Source organism: Canis lupus, chromosome 9 (genome assembly GCF_048164855.1).
Source record: "Canis lupus baileyi chromosome 9, mCanLup2.hap1, whole genome shotgun sequence".
Classification (NCBI taxonomy): domain Eukaryota; kingdom Metazoa; phylum Chordata; class Mammalia; order Carnivora; family Canidae; genus Canis; species Canis lupus.
The window spans coordinates 17,737,795-17,763,503 of record NC_132846.1 but is presented as its reverse complement, the minus strand read 5'-3'; the positions used below and the strand labels follow the sequence as shown (position 1 = coordinate 17,763,503).

Sequence of the window (25,709 nt, the reverse complement as noted above, 5' to 3'; positions counted from 1 at the left end):
TGATCCTAATTATCCCTGCAACTCTCTCTTGCACCAACAATTTCTCCCTTTCTACCACACTTTTCATTAACATAGGAATGTGAATCAGTATCCTTCATATTTACAAAATAAAGAGAACTCCTTACTCCGTGTTAGCTATCAGAACCAGTTGAACTGCTCTAATTCTTCACCTCACATTTCCTCCACAATCCTTACTATTCAAGACTGTCTCACTACTGCTGTGATAATGCTCTTGCCAAAACGATCAGTGACTTCTTCCAACCTCTCTTCTTCCTTGACCTCTCTCAGCAGCATTTGACGCACGACATTCTTCCCTTCTTAAAGCCCAATTATTCTCATAATGTTATCATATTCTCCTGCTTTCCTTCTCATCATCGTGGCTGGATGTTCTCTTCTCGGTCTACTTTCGGCATCTCCTCACTGCTTCACTCTTAAATATTGGTGTTATCCCAGAACCTGCTCCATAAAGCCCTCCCTTCTCTACCTACACTACCCATCCAGGCAATCTCAGTTTCATAGAGTCCCACACATATGGTCATACTGATAGAATAATGCTTATGTGAAACTGTATTACATGTGTTTATCACTATTAATATTTTATGGTTTATTTTGTATTTCTTCCTCCAGTAAAAAGTAAGTTACAACAGAAAAAAAGCCTTCCATATCTTGTTTAGCTCTGTACCCTCGGGGTATTATTAATGCCTCATACACAGCAGGTACATCATAAATATATGGAGATTGAAAGAATGAGGAGTTAAATGGAATAAGGAAATATCTGCTGAACTTTTCCAGCAAAATGAATACAAGAACCATAGCCTCTTGGTACATATAGATGCCCCAATGATCATTTTCTTAAGAGATATGGTGGCAATATTAAGTGGCACAGGAGGACACAGAGATTGCAGGTCTTGGAAAATGTAAGCAATAAAACTTTTTTAAATGAGTACGTCATCTTAGAAAGCAAGGGTTGTGAAAAGTTCTGAAAAACACAGAGCCTGTGGTAGAAGTCTTCCCAAACCAACTGGGCTAGAGGACATTTTATAAAGTCCTTTGCCATAACATCAATGGGAGCACAACTTGGAAAGTTACCATGGCTCATCACCCTGCTTCCCATAAGCATCTCTGCTGTTAGTCAAGGAACAAAATTTATCTCATCCAAATGTGAGTAACAGAAAAGTAATTTGCCTGCCTTCATTGTAAAAACAAGGATGAAAAAATTATAGCTTAATTTTTGAAAAGATAATAAAAACTCACCAGATAAAAAAGTATTGCTACAACACGGATAAAAATTATAACATAAAATTTCAAAATGAACTAGAAAAATGCTAAGGGAGCAATTGCATTTAAGAAAAAATAAATCAGAAATGAAGGATCTCAGAAAAGAGGAGGCCAGGGGCACCTGGGTGGCACAGTCAGTTAAGCATCTGCCTTCAGCTCAGGTCATGATCTCAGGGTCCTGGGATCCAGCTCCACATCAGGCTCCATGCTCAGTGGGGAATCTACTTCTGTCTGCCCCTCATGTTCTCTCTCTCTCTCTCTCTCTTTGCTCTCTCTCAAATAAATAAGAAAAAAAAGAAGTGGTCAGGAAGGTATGACATGGGAATGAGATGAAACTAGAAAAAAAAATTTTTTTTTAAAGAAACTTGATCTATAAAGTCCACGGGGGATAACAGAGATTTCAGAGAACACAGGAAAGATTTATAAGAGAAATGCGAAAAATGCAAAAAAAAAAAAAAAGAAAAAAAAGAAAAAAAAAAGAAACAAAAACTAAGAGATAGAAAAAATGAGAAAAAATAATTGGTATATAGAAGTCAAAGGGCATCTTATATATAATAACTAGCATTCATTCCCAATGAAGGGAATAATGAAACAAAAAAACTTTTACACTGAATTCACAACTTTTATGAAACTTACATATTGAAAATTCCTACCATGTACTTGAAAACTTTGACTTCAAATGGTCAACTCTGAGACATACCTTGGAAAAACTTTTTGCTTAAAATAAAAAATCTTTAGTTATCTTGACCAAATGAAGTCACTGATAGAAGAATGAAAAACAAGTGTGCATCAAAAAAATCATTTTTGACACCAACATACAACACCAGAAAATAGCGAGGCAACGCTTAAGACATGCAAGGAAAGAAAAAGTCAGAATTTTAAACCCAGAAATGCTGTCTTAAGTTGTAAACGCCACAGGCAAACAGCTATGAACATAAAATTCAAGGAATATTGTTCTCCTGAGCCCTTTCTCAGGACTCTGCTAGAGGACCAATTTCAGGCAAGTAAGAAATGAGTGGTTGGGAGGAAAACTGGCAAAAAGCTGATGATGAAAACTGAATATACTTAACTGGAGAACTGAGACTAAAATGTGAAATAAGGGTAACAAAATAGTATGCAAATATTAAGCCCTTTGGCAGTGGAGGGATAATGAAACTCCCAACAAAATGGGAGAACAGGGAGACAAAGTGGAAAGCTGGCACAAGCTGACACTGTAAACTTACACATATTTAAGAATAAAAATAAAAAGTTTTTTTCCAAAAGAGAATACTATTAACTAAAATCAACAAACAGATGAGATGGAGGAGAAAGGGAAGAAGAGACTACTAAATGATAATTTTATTGTTGTTTATAGTAGAAAAACTAAAGAAATAAGGAACTAAGAGCATAAAGGTATTTTTAAAAGGTAACCACTAACACAAAACTGGAAACCTTCCTAAGTATCAGAAAACCTTTGGAAAAAATTAAATATAGTAGACCACAGAATAAAACATATTAAATACATGTGTGTAGAAAATATGACATTATAACAGAACTAAGATCAACCATGCCAACTTTATTATTATTTTAAAATGCTAAGTATTTTCAATTTGCCATCTAAAGCAAAATCTAACCCCTTGCTGATAAAACAGACACAAACCTAAAATAAAGGATTCTGAACATTGAAAATAAAGGGAAGGTCAAAGGAATGCCAGGCAAAGGCAAACCAAATGAAATCAGGGGTTACAATCTTCGTATCAGATAAAAGTGAATTTATTCCAAAGAACATTTAAAAGAAACCAAAGGACACTTGTAATGCATTCACAAAGCATATGTAGTGTGTATGAATATCTGTACATAAAATAATAATGTAGCAGAAATTTTTATAAAGCAGAAATTACAAGAGATGTAAAGAAAACTATTGATGTCACACTAATTTTAAGATACTTAAACCTTTCTCACTCCAAAATAAACCAAAAGAAAAACAAGTGTCAATATGGGCTAAATTAAAAACATAACTTATAAGGTAAATCTTATATGGATATTTTTAACTATCCTTATAGGAGAAATTCTTTTTTGAAAAGGCTCTGGGAGTATTTTTTTAAGTTGGCATATACAAGACCACACTAAAACTCAATAAACTTCAAAATTAGAAAATATAAAAGCCCTTCCACGTGGACATTTTAAGTGCTCTGTTAATTTATTCTTCAGTCAAAGGGGAAATAACATTTCAAGCGTAACATTTTAGGAAAACAAAAATAAAAAACATTACAGACCGAAAGACATAGGATACTGCTAGAAGCAATACTTAGGGAAATAGTTTAACCTTGACAACTCATCACACTATAAATTAAAGGGTGACAATAAATGAATTAAACTTCTGACTCAAAGATAGACAAGGAACACAATAAATTGAAGGTAGAGAACAAAAGAGTGAATATAAATAAAATGTTAAAGTTAAGTTTGAATTATGTAAATGCATTACAGTTCAAATAAAATAAATTCAAAAGATAAAAAATATCATCTAATAACCCAACACCTTCATTTCAGACATTCTGAAAAAATTAAGATGTTATAAAACCAGAACTAACATCTTTATCTCCTTACTCCTTACTCTCAGTCCCAGGTAACATGACTGAAATTTAGGAAAGGTAGCGAGCGATTAAGGTGAGTGAGATAATCACATCAATGAAAAAGAGTCTTGAAGAAGTCTGAGATCTGTCTAAGTGGGAGCAAAGAAAGGATTCTAGGCCAGAAGCTGGCAGCAATGGGCAGCAAGGCAATGGCCCACATTTGGGGAAAGTTGAGAACAATGTTTACTGGACAAGGGTCCAATAAACCAGTGTCCAGTAAACAAGTGTTGAAAGGTTGATGATAATGAGGAGAATAAATCCACAGAGATGAGAACACTTAATAAGGAGCTAATGATTAGCCTGTGATATAAGGACTGCATTCTGAAATTATACATAACAAAGAAAGCATTTAGCACCAAAAAGAAAATGTTAAGGAAAACTCATTTACCTGGGAAAACTGTCTGTGGTGAAAATAGATATTTCCTGCATTAAAGTAAGCCAACGAATACGTGGGGTTTAGAGAAATTGCTGCTTGATAGTCTTTCATTGCATTCTGTTGTTGACCCATAAACTCGTGAATCACACCACGATTTGTTAAGAATTCTGCTGTAGTATTGATCTGTAATATAATCGTATGAGTATTTAGCATCTGGGAACAGTATTATTATCCAATTTCATGTATGTAAAAATGAATGTTATGAAATCTACTTGTGGGAAATGAGTAATTTTATAGTGCAAGTGAAACCCCATTAAACCAAATATTTTGAGAAAGGACTCAGTATGAAGTTGATTCACTGTCAACTCTTTCTTGATTCTTTGCAATAAAACAAATAATCTTAGTGCTTTACTCAGTTCCTTTCCAAAAGACAGACATGGTTGGCCAGAAGCTTATCGGTTTCACTTCATTACACTGGAGAATAAATTAAATAGTTAACATATTTATTTGTCCTAGGTAGTAGCAATTATCCTCCAGTTCTTTCCTTTTTCTTATCTTAAAGATTACAAAATCTGCTGGTTTCTACAGAAACAGAATCCAAAAACTAGAAGAAAAGATTTTCTGTCACTGTATACAAAACCTGAGATTTTTATTTGCCATTTCACTATAGAAGAAAATCTGGGGATTTATATTGTTCCTTAGTTCCTTTGAACCCAGAATATTATTTTATTTTCTGCATTCATTTTTTATTACAAAATAATATTCATGTCCTATGAAACTATAAATTGCATCTACTGAGAGGAATCAACATTTATCATGAGTTTGTATTTTGGATTTTAAATGTACTTAGGTCATAAAATTGGCAAGCCACAAAAACTCTTTACTCTAGGAACCTCCTAGAAAAGAAAAACAGTATTTTCCCCTACAAGTTACTTTAACAAGTAACAGAGAAATTACACGAACCTATTCATTAATGGTGATAATTGATGCTAATGATAATATAATCTAAGTGGATTTTTACCTTTATGGCAGCATTAATGTCTTGAATTGCAGCAAAATTATCACCCATCTGAAGACAGACCACAGCTCTTCCTTCATAGGCTAAGTAGCACTTTGGATCAACTTCTATGGCAATGGTAAAGTGATTCCAAGCTTTCTGGAATTTTCCTTGGGCCTAAAATAATTTTTCATTTACATGAAGTAGAAATTGTCCATAACATGATAAATGTTTATGGTTTTAAATTAATCAAATAAAGCCTTTAGTAAGGGTAAATTTATATTGTGCTAAATCTAAGCTATTTTAAACAAGGAAGTTGACTGTACTGTGAGTGCATTCAATTGACTAAATTACCTCTAAGTATTTATGCTAACATTTCAATTAGTTAAAATAAATCTAATTGTCACAGTCATCTCTTATGCCAATCTTGAACAACATAAAATCATGGCCACCATATGAAACACCAGTGCTCCTGACAATCATCAGCACAAAATTTACACTGAATTCCACACACACAGGCAGATTGTTATTTATTGCTTGGCATTGGATCTCCAGTTATATATAATATATATATAATGAATATAATAAGATAAATGTGTTGAATAAATAAGAGAACAAACTAATGGTATAAAACTTATTTTGATAAATTGTACCAGCATCTGGAATTTTAGAGTCACTATACCTAAATATACTATACCATGGAACCATGGAAAATGCATTAAAATCTACCAATTTTCTGTTTATATAAGCCTTAGCACCAACTGGAAAACAAGAAAAAAGGTCAGGAGAAGGGCACTGTTAATTGAAAGACATCCAACTATTTCCTAGAGAAGACCAACCAGCAACTAAATACCTCAACCCTGTAAGGCAGTGAGTTGATAAATTCACTGAGGTCCAGAGTCTGTTCTTTATTCTAATAGGCTAAAAATCCAATTTGCCAGAATCTCAGAGGCTGAGAAACTGACTCATACTAACCAAACTGAGCCCAGTGACCTTTGTATAAAACTAAATAAGGTAACTCCGTGCTGTTCTGTATCCAGCAAAGCTCTCCCTCTGGGCAAATTATGTGAAAATCAACATTGTCATAGCAAATTTGTTTACAAAACAAAGAATAAGAATATTAAGCTGCAAATGGCCTCACAATAGGATATCTGTCATCTGTTCCTGACATCTGTTTTGGCTAACCCTATTATGGATGGTGCAAGGCACATAGTAGGGAAATTCATAAGTAGTTGTTGAACAAATGGTTACTTTTCCCTCTGGGGAGAACTTGGATGAATCTCTCTCTTCTCAGCCCTTTCTTTCCTGATTCAATCCTTCTGCATACTGATGTGTTTCTCAATCTTCTTTCAGGTTGATACATACCAAGTGATATCTTCATAAAACAAAAATCTGATGTCATTGCTTTGATTATTTATAACATTTTTAACTGGCCTGCAAGGCCTTTACCTTCAGTCGTTTTCCAGTTCTCTAGCCTGTCCTACAGCGCTCTCTTCTTGTCCATAACACTTCATCCACTTGGCCTCTCTTTCTCTTTCACAAGACTTTCTAGTGGGCTGTTCACTGTGTCTTAGCCTCAACTCTTAATACTGACTGCTTACTAGACTTTCACACTCAATTTAAATGTTCATTTCTCAAAAAGAACAATGTCCATTTCTCATTTCCCCTAAAACAAATCTAGGTTTCCTTGTTATAAGTTGTCCTAAAACTTATCCTTTGTTGCATTTATCATGAATATAATTAAATAAATACTCATATGATTGCTTGATACTCATCTCTCTAATAGGTAGTAAACTCTATAAGAAGAACCCAGTATATTTAGTTCACTGCTGTATCCCTAGGCCTAGAGCCCTATATTTTGGGCTCAGTAAAATGCCTACTGAAGGCAATGAATGATGACATTAACACACTTTATTGGATTGCGGTCAGCTCTCAAAACTTTGGGAGTCATCCTGTCTCTTCAAGTTGACTTTGCAAATTTCTACTATGATCCAATAATGGCTAATTTTATGTTTAAGTCTCAGAGGGCATTCTTATTTCCCTTATTAATGAATTCTTGGGCCTACCTCATTATAACCAGCAACCCTAACATTCACCTCCAATATTATTATTATTAGATCAGCCAAACTCATTTTCAAATTTTAAAAACTCAACTTTAATTGTAGATTATGAACAAGAAATTCTGCAAATTATGATAATTTGAACACATTTTTTGCCCATAGTCCAAAATTTTAAATATTAAAAAAGAAGAAAAATTAAAATTGCCCAATTCCTCTTCATGGAAAATATAGCATACTTAAAATATAGCATACTTAGCATTTTATTCCAAGAAGGGCATTACATATTTTATTAGTGCAAATAGGTTGGTGAGTATATGGGCCAGGTCAGAGTATTCCAGAAATCACTCAGAGACCCGCTCGGTAACAGAGTAACACTTTCCCATCTTGCTGAAAGGACAAACGCTTGGTCTTTTGCTTTCCCCGTAAGTTCTTATTCACTGCCATTTGTAAGATGACCTAAATCCCTGTATAGTAGTTGTTTGACCTACTACATGGCTAAAGTCCACTTCAAAGTTTTCCTCCAGTGTTTATTCTCTCTAGTTTTTCATTAATTCAACAGGACAATATCTACAGGCCCCAAGTATAAGGTAGTGAAACAAATTAGCCACATTCTTATCCGTGAAATTCATCAGGCAAATTTTAAAGGCTGTCTGTAAGTGTGTGAGTAAGGCAAGGCCAGGTACAAGCATTAAAGAAACCCAGGTTCAAAGAGTCCTCATCTCACTAGCACACCAGGTCCCTGGGTGTGGTTGCCAGGCAGGTTCCCTGTAACTAATAAACTCTTGCTTCCCACTGCTGCTCTGATAATGACAGTAAGGGAAAGGTAAAATGTATTTAACCAAAGAAATAATATGTATACCAATCACCAGTAAAGAACCAAATATACTCTTTCCCTTGTCCAAAAGGTGCTTTTGTAGACTAAAATGTTGTTATATGATGTTACCTGCAAATTATAGCCTAGGCTAATTCTGGCTTTTATATATGTTGGATCAATGTGCAATGCTTTCAGAAAGTCCTTCTGTGCTTGTTTGGCGGCTTTATCATGACCATATTCCATGTAAGAATTTCCCCGTCCAACATAAGCATCCAGAAAACATGGATTAATTTTAATAGCCCAGGTGAAGAAATCAACAGCTTCTTCAAATTCTTTATTTCTGAAAATAAATGAAAATATTGATTCTTCCTGGTGAATTTTCTAAGTGCTTTTCTATATATAATTTATCCATGAAGATTTGCACTGACTCTTATTTTCAAAAAACCTTTCATTTTTATTATCCATCATAGGAAATAAATTCATATAACCTAAGAAAGTCTGACAGGGTTTTTGAAGACTTTTATGAAAGGAAAGAAGGAGGTAAGAACCATTTTTATAACAGAATTTGTTGGGATGATATTTTAGAGTTCTTTTTTTCAGAACTAAACATCTGAATGGCACTCCTGAATTTTTTTTTAACAGCTATCAGTGGCCAATACAGAAAAACATATACTATTATTGATGAAATGCACCATTTAAAACAGATTAAATTAAATGTATTTATGTATTTAGTATTTCCTTATACAATAAAAGGAAGCAAAATTTTATCACACAGGAGGCCTTACTTCAAATCTTTTATAAAGGCAAATGCTTTTTGTGGACACCAGGAAAGAACAAGAAAAAAGTAAAATTCATTTCATTTATTAGCTTGTGAATATATGTGACTAAATGATAACTCTATCTCTCATCCTTAATTATTCTCTTTTGGTGGGATGAGCGCTAGAGAATGGGTCAGATATTAGTTCATGGGCTGAGAGAGTCACTTTCTGCTTTATATGCATATCTAATAGTTATATTCAGTCTCATCTGATGTAGAGAATAGGGATTTTTTAAAAAGCTGAAACAAGGGAGTTACTAACATCAAGTAACTGCTTACTTACTAGGTGTTGTGCTAAATGCTTTACCTATGCTATTTCACTCAATCCCTCCAACAATTCGTAAGCTAGTTATAATTTTCTACGTTTTATAGGTTAAAAGAAAATGGCTCAGAAAAGTATGCACATAATAAATAACACAGTAAAAGGCATAGTGAGATTCAGCAGTATACATATCTAGGATTCAGATGGGTAAACCATAACCCCAAACTTCATGCTTTTCCACACAGTCATCTCTACCTCACTTTCTTCACCTTTAACATACCTGCAGTTGGCACACAAGATCTGATATTCCAATGGTGTGTAGTCAGAAGTAAGGCCTGAAGATCAGACCTAAACCTGAATGTGCAAATTAATACTAATTTTTCAAAATTGTTATGAGAAACAAATGAGCACCTGTGAAAACCACTTAGCAAGGAAATCTTCAATAAAGGTTATCATCTTTGGGCACCTCGGTGACTTAGTGGTTGAGCATCTGCCTTTGGCTCAGGTCATGATCCCACGGTCCTAGGATCGAGTCACACACCAGGCTCACTGCAGGGAGCCTGCTTCTCCTTCTGCCTATGTCTCTGCCTCTCTCTCTGTCTCTCTCATGAATGAACGGATAAAATCTTTAAAAAAAAAAGTTATCATCTTCCTCTCATCCTCTTCACGACTTCCTGAAAAGATTTCAAAATTTAACAAGATACATTACTACTGTGCTAACTTTTCCTTTATAAAATACATGGAACAAAGGGAAACTGTTCTAGAGACTGTCGTCTCCTAGATATTATTCAGGAATATCTCTTGAAGTAGTGTTTCCCAAACTTTGGCCTCTTTTGTGACAGTTGCCCTATGTTCTACCCATGCCACCATTTACTGAATATTTTTCTTTACATCAAATCACTGTTTTACTTAATTTATTTTAAAAAACAACTTAATTTCAATCCCATAAACAGAAAATTAATATTTCATACCAGGAATAGAAAGCAACCATAAAAATAAATAACTATTGGAGCTGGACCCTACAGTAGTTCTTCAGAAAACTGAAACTGTGGGCTGGACCATCTATTACAAAATCTCAGAAAGATGTGAGAGATTAGCTTTCAGCTGAGACTTTCTCCTTGATGTATTCAGAAGGTTTGAGACAGAAATCAGCTTGAAATTGAAAAGCAATTCAGTTTCTCACAATGTGATTCAGTATTTTTTCTTAAAGATTTTATTTATTTATTCATGAGAGACACAGAGAGAGGCAGAGACACAGGCAGAGGGAGAAGCAGACTCCATGCAGGGAGCCCGACGTGGGGCTCCATCTCAGGTCTCCAGGATCAGGCCCTGGGCTGAAGGCGGCGCTAAACAGCTGAGCAACCCGGGGCTGCCCAATTCAGTATTTTTAATGCCTAAGCCGTGAAGAATGACTGAGGTATCTACGATATTTACTCCATGTTTTGGCAAACACCGCCCACAAGTGGGGCATCAAGTATTCTGTCATAAGATGGCACAATTTTAATCTACTTTTTGTGATCATTTAAATGATTATTCTTTGGAGGCGCCTGGGTGGCTCAGTGGGTTAAAGCCTCTGACTCTTGATTTGGGCTCAGGTCAAGATCTCAGGCTGTGGGTTCTCGCACTGGTTGGAGCTACATGAATCAGCAGTGAAAGTCTGGCTTCTGATAGCTCAGACGGGTGAAGAGTGAACATTCACATATATGAGTCAGTTGCATCAACTAAGTTCTTTGTGTATTGTTACTGAGAAAACACAGGTTTACTTCCCTCGGTTTACAGTGAAACAGTGCCTCTCTCCTAATAACTGGCACTACTGGGGAGGTGAAAGGTCACCAAATACAGGGTACCAGTGCCTGAGATTGTGTTCTGTTTACAGAGATCATTCTAAACATAGATAACACATTCTTTTGTTTTCTTTGGTGCCTCTCAATCCCCTTCACCAATTTTGCCCATTCTTCACCCCTGTCCTTGCTGGCAACCACTAATTTATTCTCTGTATTTATGAGCCTGGTTCTCTTTTTGTTTGCTCATCTGTTTTGCTTCTTAATTTCTACATTTAAGTCGTACAGTATTTATCTTTCTCAGTCTGATCTATTCCACATGGCATAATACCCTCTAGATCCATTTACATTATTGCAAATGGCAAGATCTCATTCTTTTCTATGGCTGAGTAATTCCATTGCATGCATGTGTATGTAAGTGCATGTGCATATGTCCGTGTGTATACCACACCTTCTTAATCCACTGGTGTTGCTTCCAGATCTTGACTTTTATAAATAATGGTGCAATAAACACAGGGCTGCATAGATCTTTTCAAATTAGTTTTTTTGTTTTCTTTGGGTAAAGTAATGTAATTACTGCGTCATATGGTATTTCTATTTTTTAAGGAAATTCCTTAATGTTTTCCACACTGGTTGTACCAATTTACATTTTCAAGAATGCACCACAAAGGTTCCCTTTTCTCCACATCCTCACCAACACTTGTTACTTCTTATCTTTTTGGTACTAGCCATTCTGAGAAGTGTGAGGTGATATCTCCTTGTGGTTTTGATTTGCACTTCCCTGATGATCAGTGATGTTGAGCATCTTTTCATGTACCTATTGCCATCTGTATGTTTTCTTTGGAAAAATGTCTATACAGGTTCTCTGCCCATTTCAATCCAATTATTTGGGGGGAGGTTGGTGTTGAGTTATATAAAGAATTTATATATTTTAGATATTAGCCCCTTATCAGAGACATCATTTGCAAGTATCTTCTCCCATTCAATAGGCTGTCTTTTCTTTTTGTTGATGGTTTCCTTTGCTATGCAAAGCTTTTTATTTTGGTGTAGTCCCAATAGTTTGTCTTCGCTTTTGTTTCTCTTGTCTGAGGAGACATATCCAAAAAAATGTTGCTAAGGCTGGTGTTCAGGAGATTACTGCCTAGGTTTTCTTTGGGACTTTCACAGTTTCAGGTCTCACATATGGTTTATAAAATATAATCTAGCCTTTTGTATAAACTAACCAATTCTAAAAGAAAAAAAATGAGGCAATAAAGTGAAGCTATTTTTCTATACCTATCTAGTTATCAGCACCAAAGTTTTGTTTTTTTTTTCTTAAGTTTTAGTTAGTTAACATACCGTACAATACTGGTTTCTGGGGTAGAATTCAGTGTTTCATGACTTACATACAACAACCAGTGCTCATCACAACCCATCACAAAGGGTATCCTCTATAGTACCCATCATCCGTCTAGCCCATCCCCTACACACTTCCCTCCATCAACCCTTCTCTTCAATTAAGAGTCTCTTATAGTTTGCTTCTCTCTCTCCTTTTCTCCCCCCTTCCCATATGTTCATCTGTTTTCTTTTTGAAATTCCACATATGCCTATTTCTTAACTGGATTATTTGGTTTTGGGGTGTTGAGTTCAATAAATTCTCTATAGATTTTGGATACAAACCCCTTATCAGCTATGTCGTTTGCAAATATGCCCTCCTATTCCATAGGCTAACTTTTAGTTTTGTTGATTTTCTTTGCTGTGCAGAAGATTTATCATGATGAAATCCCAATAGTTCATTTTTGCTTTTGTTTTCCTTTCCTTTGGAGATGCCTCTAGCAAGAAGTTTCTATGGCCAAGATCAAAGAGATTTCTGCCTGTGTTCTCCTCTAGGATTTGGATGGATTCTTGTTTCATATTTAGGTCTCTCATTCATTTTGAATTCATGCTGCTTTGTAGTGTAAGAAAGTGGTCCAGGTTTCATTCTTCTGCATGTGGCTGTCCAGGTTTCCCAATACCATTTGTTGAAGAAACTGTCTTTTTTCCATTCAATATTCTTTCCTGTTTTGTCTAAGATTAGTTGACCATATAGTTGTGGGACCATTTCTGGTATCTCAATTCTGTTCCATTGATCTGGGTCTGTGTTTGTACCAATGCCATACCATCTTGATGATTATGGCTTTGTAATACAGTTTGAAGTCTGGATTTGTTTTTTGTTTTGTTTTTTGTTTTTGGAATTTCTTTGGCTATTTGGGTTCTTTTATGGTTCCATACAAATTTTAGGATTGTTTATTCTAGCTCTGTGAAAAATTCTGGGGGTATTTTGATGGGGATTGTACTGAATGTGTAGATTGCTTGGGTAGTATAGACATTTTAACAATATTTGTTCTTCCAATCCATGAGCATGGAATACTTTTCCATTTCTGCGTGTCCTTTTCACTTTCTTACATAGGTGTTCTATACTTTTCAGAGTACAGATCTTTTACCTGTTTCATTAGGTTTATTCCTAGGTATCTTACTGGTTTTGGTGCAATTGCACATGGGATCAATTCCTTGATTTCTTTTTCTGCTGCTTCATTATTGATGTATAGAAATGCAACAAATTTCTGCATGTTGACTTTATATCCTGCAAGGTTGTTGAATTCATGTATTAGTTCTAGCAATTTTTTTATGGAGTCTTTCAGGTTTTCTACATAAAGTATCATGCCATCTGGAAATAGTGAAAGTTTGATTTCTTCCTTGCTGATTTGAATGCCTTTTATTTCTTTTTGTCATCTGAGTGCTGAAGCTAAGATTTCCAGTACAACATTAAATAGTAATGGTGAAAGTGAACAACCTTGTCTTGTTCCTGATCATAGGGGAAAGGCTCTGTTTTTCCCCTTTGAGGATGATATTAGCTGTGGGCCTTTCATATATGACCTTTATAATGTTGAGGCATATTCCTTCTGTCCCTACTTTGTTGAGGGTTTTTATCAAGAAAGGACGCTATATTTTATCAAATGCTTTTTCTGCATCTATTGACAGGATCATATGGTCTTATCCTTTCTTTTATTAATGTAGTGTATCACATTGACTGATTTGCAAATATTGAACCACCCCTGCAGCCCAGGAATAAATCCCACTTGGTTGTGGTAACAATTCTTTTAATATACTGTTGAATTCCATTAGCTAGTAATTTTATGGAGAATTTCAGCATCCATGTCCATCAGGGATATTGGCCTGTAATTCTCCTTTTTAGTGGGATTTTTGTCTGGTTTTGGAATTAAGGTAATGCTGGCTTCATAGAATGATTTTGGAAGTTTTACTTACATTTCTATTTTTTGGAACATTTTGAGAAGTATAGGTGTCATTAACTCTTCTTTAAATGTCTGGTAGAACTCCCCTGGGAAGCCATCCAGCCCTGGACTCTTGTTCTTTGGGAGATTCTTGATGACTGATTCAATTTCTTTGCTGGTTATGAGTTTGTTCCAATTTTCTATTTCTTCCTGATCCACTTTTAGTACTTTGTAAGTTTCTAGGAATTTGTCCATTTTTCCAGGTTGTCCTATTTTTTATATATAATTTTTCATAGTATTCTCTTATCATTGTTTGTATTTTTGTGATGTTTCTTTCCCTTTTCATTCTTGATTTTATCTATTTGGGTCCTTTCTCTTTTTGTTTTGGTAAGTCTGGCTAGAAGTTTATCAATTTTATTTCATTAATCTGTTCCATTATTTTGTTGTTGTTTCTATATCATTTATTTCTACTCTAATCTTTATTATTTCCTTTCTTCTGCTTACTTTAGGCTTTATTTGCTGTTCTTTTTTAGCTCCTTTAGGGGCAAGGCTAGGTTGTGTACTTGAGACTTTTCTTGCTTCTTGAATTAGGGCTGTACTGCACAGTATACTTCCCTCTTAGGACTATCTCTGCCGCATTCCAAAGGTTTTAGACTGTTGTGCTTTCATTTTCATTTGCTTCCATGTATTTTTTTTATTTCTTTCTTAATTTCTTATTTAACACATTCATTCTTTAATAAGATGTTCTTTAACCTCCATGTATTTGATGTCTTTCCAAATTTTTTCTTGTGGTTGACTTCAAGTTTCATAGCGCTGTGTTCTGAAAATATGCAAGGTATGATCTCGATCTTTTTGTATTTGTTGAGAGCTGATTTGTGATCCAGTATATAATTTATTCTGGAGAATGTTCCATGTGTATTCTGCTGCTTTAGGATGAAATATTCTGAATATATCTGTTAGGTCTGTCTGGTCCAGTGGGTCATTCAAAGCCATTGTTTCCTTATTGACTTTCTGTTTAGATGATCTGTCCATTGCTGTAAGTGGGATGTTAAAGTTCCCTAGTAATGTATTATTATCCATGAGTTTCTTTATGTTTATTATTAATTGATTTATATATTTGGATGCTCCCAAGTTGGGGGCATAAATATTTATATCTACAGAAAGTAGAACTCACAGCCAGAGATTTAATCAATACAGATATAAGTAATATGTCTGAACTAGAATTTAAAACAATTAGGGCAGCCCAGGTGGCTCAGCGGTTTAGCGCCACCTCCATTTGGCCCAGGGCGTGATCCTGGAGACCCTGGATCGAGTCCCACGTCGGGCTCTCTGCATGGAGCCTGCTTCTCCCTCTGCCTGTGTCTCTGCCTCTCTCTGTGTGTCTCTCATGAATACATAAATAATAAAAAAATAAAAAATAAAACAAGTAGCTGACTTGCTTCAGTGGAAATGCTTAGGGTCTCCCTACTCCTCTGCCATCTTAACTCCTCTACCAGCACTAAAGTTCAATGAGCACTGAGTCTATTCACACTAAGTAAATACTTATTAAACCTTAAAGCTAGAAAGGGACCCTGAAAGATATCTAGCAAGCTCTTCAAAGCTGACAATGACTAAAAAACAAGTCCAGAGAAGGTGACGTTGTAAAAATCAGAGACTTCCCAGCCCCCTGTACAAAGAAAGGAAGAACTACAGAAGTAGCAATCTCCTTTTTTTGAAGGTGTGAATATCACACAATATCCTAGATTGAAGCTCTTGTTAAATAATCACATGGCAGTTAAACAACAGAAGAATGTGGTAGAGTACCTATGTTATATCAGGATACATATTCATCAAGACATAAATTATTAAGCATCAATTACAAATATAAAAGCATATTAAATGAGTTTTTCTAAAATAAAAGGTGTTTTTATAAATCTAAAATACTGTGATCACTGAGGAAGGTGAGTGATTTTTATCCCAGTGTCCATAACTATGGACCATGTGCTGAGTGTGCAGGCAAGGCCACAGACACAAAGGCCCACTGCATCTTCCAAATTAATCACATACTGACCAGATGTGCCCTATTGAGTTGTACAAATAAATCATAAATACCTCCCAAAACTAAAGAATGTGGCTTGTAGAGTCAAAGATTCAAAACTATCTTATGCAAATATAAAGATAGTAAAATAGATGTTCTGGAGTAAAAAGTGGATAGGACAGGTAACTCTGAGTAAATCAGGCTCTCCCTCTGTGGATTTTTTTTTTTTTTTAATCTGAAGGTGGCTTTCTCAAAGAGATCTAAAAATTAACTCTACCATAACACTCTTGGTGACCAAATTGGACAACAAGTAGGATATTCAGTCTAAGGAATGTTGTTTCCTAGCAACCACAAGAGTGAGAGCCAGAGATATACAAAGGCATACTTCAAACGTCTGCAACCCCATGAGTTCAAAGATCAAAGTCCTAAAATTTAAAGATTTATTCCTTTTTTTTTTTAATTTTCCAAATGGGAAAATTTTCACTTGCCCCGCTATAAGACATCAATAATGAATCTCAGTACCTAGAAATCATGCTGTTGTGGTGTAAGTATGTTATAGCTTATCTTGAAAAGCAAAGATACTTTTCCTGAAATAAATATAACCAATCACTAAACATTCCTTATTGCTAAATTCAGTAAAACTCAAAACACATGGAATTGGAGTGTGAGTTATCAGGGCTTTATTGTCTATTTAAATTCTACTTTTATTAAAGGACAATAGAGATTCCAGTCGGCTGATGAAAGTTGAGTTATTTGGAATTGCAAAGCAGTATCAGCTTAAGGAGGCTCCACCATATATACCCAGTGATTACATTTCATAAAAGAGATCTGGAAGTGACACAGAAAGAATTTTACCTTCTCTAATAGTTGCTAAGCATAGGAATGAGGTTGAGAGAATTTTGCACTTTTTTTTTTTTTTTTTTTTAAGAGAATACAATGACCTCAGACTTTTTGGTCTGCACTCAACCAACAAAATAAACACATTAGTCATCATTATTCCATCTCTTTTTAAGATTAACAATTGCCTAAAGAGATGAATTGTATAAAGGTTCCTGGATTAACATAGACAACTGTGTGACTATGTCTATATAAAATTAGTTATCTGAGACCCATTTAGGCTTTTTAACTCAATGACAGTTCACAAATACCAGTTATTATTTTTTTTAAGATTTTATTTATTTATTCATGAAAGACACAGAGAGAGAGAGGCAGAGACACAGGCAGAGAGAGAAGCAGACTGCATGCAGGGAGCCCAATGTAGGACTCAATCCCAGGACCCCAGGATCACTCCCTGGGCCAAATGGAGGTGCTAAATGCTAAGCCACCTGGGTGTTGCTGTACCAATTATTATATAACTATGTTCATAAAATAAAAGGGCTGACTCTCATAGGAAAATATGGCTGCATTATCTATGTCCTAAAAGGGAAAAAAAGAATATTGGCTTCCTAAATAATTCAAACTGTGTTCTATTCTCTAAATTGGGTATTTATATAGCCTAATCTACATAATTTATGAATATCTCAGTTTCCTCTCCAATTAATTGCTATTGTTTCATGAAAAATAATGTTGTAAACTACTACTTAATCATAGTTTATCCTACACTAAAATCATGAGCTGAATCTCTATGCTTTTAAAAGCAAAATGACCAGAAATTAATTTTTACATGCCAAATGTATATGTAGAAACATAAACACTATAGTTAACAAAATCTACCACTCTAATATTATCTGAGTAAATTTTAAATTGATCACCATCTGTTTTTGAGCCTATGTAACTGTTCTTACCTCCCCTTCTATAACTGACTTTTTTTTAAGCTGAATGTGGAGCCCAACACAGCGCTAGAACTCACAACCCTGAGATCAAGACCTGAGTTGAGATCAAGAAGCAGATGCTTAACTGATTGAGCCACAGGTGCCCCAATACTTATTTTTATAATAACACCAGAAACAGGAAAAAAATTTTTGAGTAATATGTTTTTTATATATTTCATTGTATTTTATGGATATTTACTGGTATTCCTGTAATTAGTTTTAGATTTAGAGCTACATTTTTTAAATGCAAAATTTTCTTGAAAATATATTATTTTTTGAAATCATTCTCCCTTCCAGGAAACCAGTTTTTTAAAGCTAGTTCCATTTTGTGAACAAAGTTAGTTGACTTAATTTTATTCTTAGCTATTTCAGGGTATGCATGATTTTATTCTATATATTACCAAGGTTCTTTCCAGTAAATGGGCTTGTATTAGATGGGTATCCCAATGCCATGATGCATGTATTTTCTTGAAGATTTGGTTAAATCATTGATTAGAAGATAGAGGAGTGTTAATGACATATTCAGATGTGCTCCCCATTTCTTTACAGGGAGTCTTTGTATCTATCCCCATTTTTGTACTCTCTTAGTTCCACAACATTTTCCTCTGTCTCTTCTATCCTCCTGTTATTATAAATAAGATGGTTCTACCTGCTTTCACATCAACACGAATTGCACTCCATACCTGTGATGGCACATGGCAGTGGCTTGACAGAGGTTCACATTAGTCTTGCTTATCAGTGCAGCTTGTTTAAAATCCTGAAACAGTTTTATAAGTTGTTGTTAATTTTGCAACATTATCTTTAGTGCTTTCTTAAACTTCTTTCTAACTTTGATTCTACCATGAATATACTTAGCACAACCATTAAAATGTATATCTTACTAAAACTTTATTTTTCCTTTTAGTATCATAGCCAGTGAGAATGGATGGAGCAGAGGACACCCATAGCTGAAAACTCACTCAGAATCTTATGCTACTGGTCTCCACTTTCCTTGTGGTTTTGCCCTGCTGTGTTTAATGAGATATTTCATTGCTTTCTTTTTATTGTTTTTTTTCTCCAGTGCATCCCACCAGAGACTTCCCCATCTAGATAGAAATGGAAATTCACTTGGAGAGAAGCTTTGGTGTTACATGTCTATAGGACAGACAAGCACCCAGGCCCAGGGAAAGGGTATAACTGGACCTTCTGTGTGAATTAGCTTGAAGTTGCTCCTACCTTTGGAATCCACACTTCTGGGAAGTAGTTTATCATTTTGTCCAGGGATCCTAAAAGCTCCTGAGAGGGAGTAATATAAACTCCAATTTCAAGATTTTGAGTTAGAAAAGTCAGCCAGGATAGACAGCCCAGGGAAAGAGGTTGTGAAGAGAATTACAAGTGCTAAGTCTGCAAAAGATCCTGACTTTGCGGCCCTAATGCTATCCTCTATTAGGCACCTCTTTTAGGCACTGGAGAGGAGCTAATCTTAATAGATGGTCTCCCTTTCCTTCTCCCTTCCTCTTTCCTTCTCTTTTCCCTCTTTCTTCCACAAACCTATCCAGGCTGTGCCACAGGGAGGAAGCTGCCTATCTTGTGGGGGAGGAATTAGTTTTCTGCAAATGCTCGGGTGGAAGAGGGCCAGCAGGGTCAAATGAGCACTCTGGGATCATACTGGGGAAGGAAGGCATTTGTCATATAGACCAATCTGTGAATGTGGACTCCTCACTTAGATTCCTGAAGTATATTTTGATACTAAATGGAAATATTTGGGAGAAAATAAGAAAGTGAGTGTCTACTTAAATATAATCAGATATGCTGCCAGCTAATTCCCCTAAAAGGATTGTTTTACTAAAATAGAAGTAAATTTACAAGTGTGAGATTTGTTTCAAATATTCTTATTAATTTGAGGAGTTGTGGGGAGTGACCACAAACTTAAAAGATTGAGAACACCAAGTTTCATTCTGTAATCAGATACAATTAACAAATGTCAACTTGACTTTATATATATATATAACTATTATTATGCCATATGGTAATGAGGTATTAATTATCAACAATAGACATAAATGATGACTTTTAGCATTACTTAGAATAAAGCTAACAGCATTTTTATGTTTTTTCTTGTCTGATTAATCTTCTCTAATATGGAAATCATAAATAACAAACCACACAGAGTCACTCTTATACAAAGCAAAATCCCAACTCCCATTCCCTTCATTGATGAATTAATAAAGACCTTCACCCACACTGTCCTTTTCTGTGTCAGAGGGTGGGCCCTTGACCTCATTCCTTCCTGTCTCCTCTGAAAACTTGCTCCATCATAATCCTGCCGTTTTCTATATCTTTCCTTGGCTCACTGCCCTGCCCTAACATGCCTTCCCTCAGTCCTCCCTCCCCGAAAACTACACATGGCCTTGTCATTCTAGTTCTTGTCACTACTGATCTCCTTGAAAACATTGTCAACACTCACAGCTACCATGTCCCCACACCCCCTTAACTCATTATTCCTGTTTTGGAATAATAAAAAGGCCAATTTTATGGCCTTATTAAAGTAACCATATATACAATAGAGTCTAATAAAACTAGAAAACTTACAGAGCTTATAATGACCCCCTCCCTCCATCACCTCTTTATTCAACTCCACTCCCCAAAGGCAACTGTTTTTACAATTTGCTGGGTTTGGTTCCACTATTTGCCTTTAAATTTCTAAACAATATGAATATCATATCATGTTTAATTCCAACATAGGATATTATTTAGCTATCTTAAACCATCACTCCATGCACCTCTCCTTCGATCACTATCCCATTTTTTTAAAGATTTTATTTATTTATTTATTTATTTATTTATTTATTTATTTATTTATTTATGAGAGACACACAGAAAGACGCAGAGACATGGGCAGAGGGAGAAGCAGGCTCCCTGATGCAGGACTTGATCCCCGGACCCCAGGACCATAACCTGAGCCAAAGGTAGATGCTCAACCACTGAGCCACCCAGATGCCCAGCCACCATCCCATTTACCGATGGCAATGCATTTGTCTGTTTTAGTCTCTATTTCACTTTTCTCAAGGGTAGGATCCTTAGCTACCGATATATTTTTTAAGTTTGAGGTATTAAAATTTTGAGTGGTAGTTTTGGGTGCCCTGAACATCTCTTCTCCGCTATCTTTAACTTTGTGGAACTATAACTTTCTTATTCCTTTACTGTTTTCCTGGTAGGTTTTCAAGGGGACAAAGAGATAAATATTCTCAATCTAACCAGCTTAATCATTAACTTTCTAAACAATGCCAGTCTAAATGCCGCATTCTACTTCCTGTTCAGTGTGTTCCTATGAGGGTCATACAACTTTCAATTAATAGGTTTTCAACATCTGTCCTACTTAACCACACTATTTATCAATCACTCCCACTAAAATTTTTTCTGTGGGCAGACTTTAAGACTCTGCTTTCTCTTGTTTTGTTTTGTTTTTATCTAGTCCTCGTATTAAGTCTTATATTCTTTCACTGGTTCTTCCTCAACCTGTATCTTTTTTTAACTTAATTTTCAAATTAATTTACTTTATATAGAGAAAAAAATCCTTTTTAAAAAATTTTAACTAGTGTTTGCTGGGCATGCTTTTTTTCTAGCCTTTTACTTTTAACCTATCTATATCATTATATTTAAAGTATATTTAAAGTATTCCTATAGCCAGAATATAGCTAGGACTTTTTAAAATAATGTATTTATTTGAGAGAGAGAGAGAAAGAGAGAGATGGGGAAGGACAGAGGGAAAGGGAGAGAGAATCTTAAGGAGACTTCATGCTGAGTGTGGAGCCTGATGTGGGGCTTGATTTCACAACCCTGAGAACATGACCCGAGCTGAAACTAAGTTGGACATTTAACTGACTGTGCCACTCAGGCACACCTATAGTTAGGGCTTTTTAAAAACTCCAGTCTGACATTCTCATTATTTTAATTGATATAGTTTGACCATTTCTATTTACTGTAACTATTGATATGATTAGATTTAGGTCTACCATTTCATTATTCGTTTTCTGCTGGTTTCTTCTGTTTTCTATTTCTTTGTTTTCCCTGTCCAGACTTACTTTGGGTTATTTTAATTTTTAAACAAAATATTCCATTTTAATTAATATGGTCTTTTTGACTAAGAAGGCCACATTTGGGCAGAAATTTAAAATGAAAGGAGGTATGAACCACACACAGATCAGTGGGAAGAGTGTTCTATGCTTAGGGACTAGCTTGTACGAGGATTCTAAGGCAGGAAGGGAGCCTGGCATTTCCAAGGAATAGCAAAAGGCCAGAGTAGAGTGATCTAAGTGAAGAAAAGAAGAGCAGTTCACAATGAGGTCAGATCAGTGGACAAAAGTCAGATCATATAGGGTCTTGGCTGGCCAGTCAAGAATTCAGATTTTATTCTAAATGTTATGTGAAGCTAATAGAAGGTTTTGAGCAAAGGAATAACTTGATCTTTTTCATGTTTTTAAGGGGTCTCTCTAGCTGCTGTGTAAAGAACAGAATGTAGAAGAACAAAAAAGTAAAGAGGACAGTTAAGAAGCTACTACAATAGTCCAGGGGAAAGATGGTTGAGGCTTGAATTAGGAGGACAGCAGTAGCAAAAATGAGAAGTGATAAATTCAAAATATGCTTTGATGGTAGAGCTGACTGGACTTGCTCATGAGTTAGAAGTGGGATAAAGAAAGAGAAGGGTCAATAAGGATTCCCACTAGACCATGAGCTCCTCAAGGACTGGGACTCTGTCTTAATGAAATCCATGACTTAAACATTAATGCCAGTTACTTGTCTGGGTCAGAAAGAACATAGGATTTGGGATCAAGAAAAATCTGAGTTCAAATCTCACCCCAGTCTTTCCTAGCTGAAAGATTTTATTAAGTACTAAATAAATATTTACTTGTTAGATAACACAGGCCCTGTATTTAATTCTCAAACAGCTAAAATATTCTGCTCCCAATCCCCATTTTCCTATATTGCTCCACCCCAACACTGTTGCCCAGAGTTCCATAGCTTACTTTCCTGCTCCAAAGAAGTTCCTTAGCTTCTCTTACCTAAGGGAATTCTGAATGGTCTATTTCAAAACCAAAACCTAAAGAAGTTCAGCTCTTGAAATTACATTTCATCGTAGTATAAATTGCCTAGAATAAGGTTTCTCAGGCACTTTCTTAATAATAACTATTTCTGTGGGGGCAGAATTTCAAAAGATGACTCCAGGGCATAGAAAAATAATACAAGGCATCTCTAAAGGTGAAAAAAATTAGGGAACACTCCACTACATAATATTCTGTTGTCACTCCTCAGAAACACAAAAACAGAACTACTATTATATAATAGCAAACTTCAAATTGCTATTTAATTTTTGCCCAATATCTTTTCATCTTAATTCCAAATTAATTTAAAATAGACAATACAAATAAGATAAAAATGAAGATGGTGAATTTTGTTCAATTATAATTAATAACAACTAATTACTAAAATACATTTTAAACCACCTGTTTCTCTTTTGACACACTGCAGATGCTCTTTTATTGCAATTCTGAGTGCCTGTTTCCACTAACCTAAAAGTCTATTCCCAGTAGCCTATTTTAGGCAGCTATTTTCTGCCCTATGTAAAACAAACAGTTTTATTTTGATATAGTTTCAATGGGGAACAAGAAAAGTTGCAAGTGAAGAAGAATTAGCACCGAGCAGCAAAATAAATAATACATAAATCATTCTATTTGCCAAATAATTGAGTTTTGTGTGTAGCCAAGATACTCCCTAGGAGAAAGTGAGTATATTACTATTTCAACAAATCAGAAACACTTTTTTACATATTAGCTATTTACCTGCAATCAAAACAAAGTAAAAATACACATTTTTGGGCAAATATTATATTATTCACTCAAAGTACTTCAATACAATTCTTGCTAAAGTTGTTATTGCTCATTAATACTGCCATTTGATACCAAGAAAAATTTGTTCACTAGTTTTTAGAACATGCAAAATCAAGTGGGTTCATTTTTACAAGTAAACAGGAAAGTTTACCTCCAATGCAAAACTATACTGCTCTAGCTCTACATAGATGAGTCCACGATTAATGAAAGTATTTAACATCACAGTTTCTCCAGCATCAAGAAGAAGCACGATTCCATAATCTGTTAACGCCTAAAAAAAAAAAAAAAATCACTTACAACCTAGATTTAACTCTTTAGAGCCTTACCACATTGGTTATGAACAAATGTGTTTATGCCTAAACTATGACCTATAATCAATTCTTTCATGAATCTTACATTTATGGCCAAAAAGAATCATCCAGATTTAAAGGATGCCTTTAATTAAATAAGACACTGTTATGTTTCAATAAGTGGTCCACACTGTGCTTGCCTTTCACATGTTATCTGTGAATCATCCTAAGCATTTTTATTGTATATGGTTTGGATGGCAGGGAAATGCAACACCCTTCCCCCACTCAGTAGTTTCACGAAATGAGTGTTGACAGTAAAGAAGAGCACTTTACTTTTTAAAATTTATTTTTAGTGTTTTATTGTTTTCCCCACTGAAACCTAAGGTTTATGGAGGGAGGCAAAGCTTATATCTATTTTGTTCACCAAATTGTAAAGCCAATAGCTAGCTCAGTGCCTGGACATAATAAGCTTTAGATAAATTTTTGTTGAATGAATAAATCATGAATCAATGAAAATGGATTTAATACACTAACTAACAAGCACTCATTTGAAAATTACTTGAAAATATTTTGATAAGCACACTCATGTTTTGTAAGACATTAGTCTAAACTAAGAATTATCAACTCATAGGACCTTTCTCCATTACTTTATTTTTTTTTTAATTCACTGTCTAAATAAGTGGTTACTGGTCATCTACTCTACACCAGGTAATAGGAATATTCTAGTTTTGGGTTGGAGCTGATCCTCTTAACTTATTTTCCTACTGAACATTTTGTCCAAAAAGGCCATATGGATTTCTCTGGTGTCTAAATAGGGTGTCTTTCGATCGAATGGGGGCCTCCAAATACAGGGCAATGATGGGGTAGAAGCTGGTGGCTCAGGCAGTGATAGAATCCACCTGAGGCAGAACAAAGGAGATAGAAAGTGACCTCTACAGTTTCATCAGAAAAGTGCTAAGTCTTACATGCCTGTAGTACGTTCTAAATGAAAATGCAAATAAGAAGTATTTTACTATGTGCTCATTGGTCCTTCTGTAGTGTTTCATTACTAGGCCCTCAAATGTCTAAAAGAACTGTACAATTTCAGATCCTATATGTGCATTATGACATAATTATAAGCAAACTTCTGCTGGGCTGTACAAATAATTCATAATACTTATAAAACAAAACAAAACTAGAATGTTAGGAATTTTCCTGTTACAGAATCACCAGAATGTAAAACCTCTATAATGCCTTAGAGGTCAACTAAGCAGTTAACTATATTAACACAAGAGGAAACAAAAGGTGGGAAATGAGATGTCATGAAGGTCAATAAGCAGGATTTAGATCATGCCTCTGCTATTACATTATTACTAGCTCTTCAATCTTGGGAAAATTACTTAACGCTAAGCCTCAGTTTCCTCATCTACAAAATTGGATATTAACAACTTACCATAGTGTTGTAAAAGTCCACTTAAAAATATTTTGATTGTATTT

At 35.1% G+C, this 25,709-nt stretch overlaps 1 protein-coding gene across 7 annotated transcripts in view; it reads right to left on the bottom strand.

The window, feature by feature from the left end:
• TTC6 (tetratricopeptide repeat domain 6) overlaps window positions 1-25,709 on the bottom strand; it is a 184,608-nt gene that overhangs the window by 5,261 nt on the left and 153,638 nt on the right. For all 7 annotated transcript variants that reach the window (XM_072838355.1, XM_072838356.1, XM_072838357.1 and 4 more), the window contains 5 exons: window positions 24,095-24,214; window positions 18,760-18,833; window positions 8,267-8,477; window positions 5,288-5,440; window positions 4,279-4,449 (listed from right to left, as the gene is read on the bottom strand). In XM_072838355.1, the coding sequence (XP_072694456.1) occupies window positions 4,279-4,449; window positions 5,288-5,440; window positions 8,267-8,477; window positions 18,760-18,833; window positions 24,095-24,214 (729 nt within the window). The remainder of the gene's footprint in view (window positions 1-4,278; window positions 4,450-5,287; window positions 5,441-8,266; window positions 8,478-18,759; window positions 18,834-24,094; window positions 24,215-25,709) is intronic.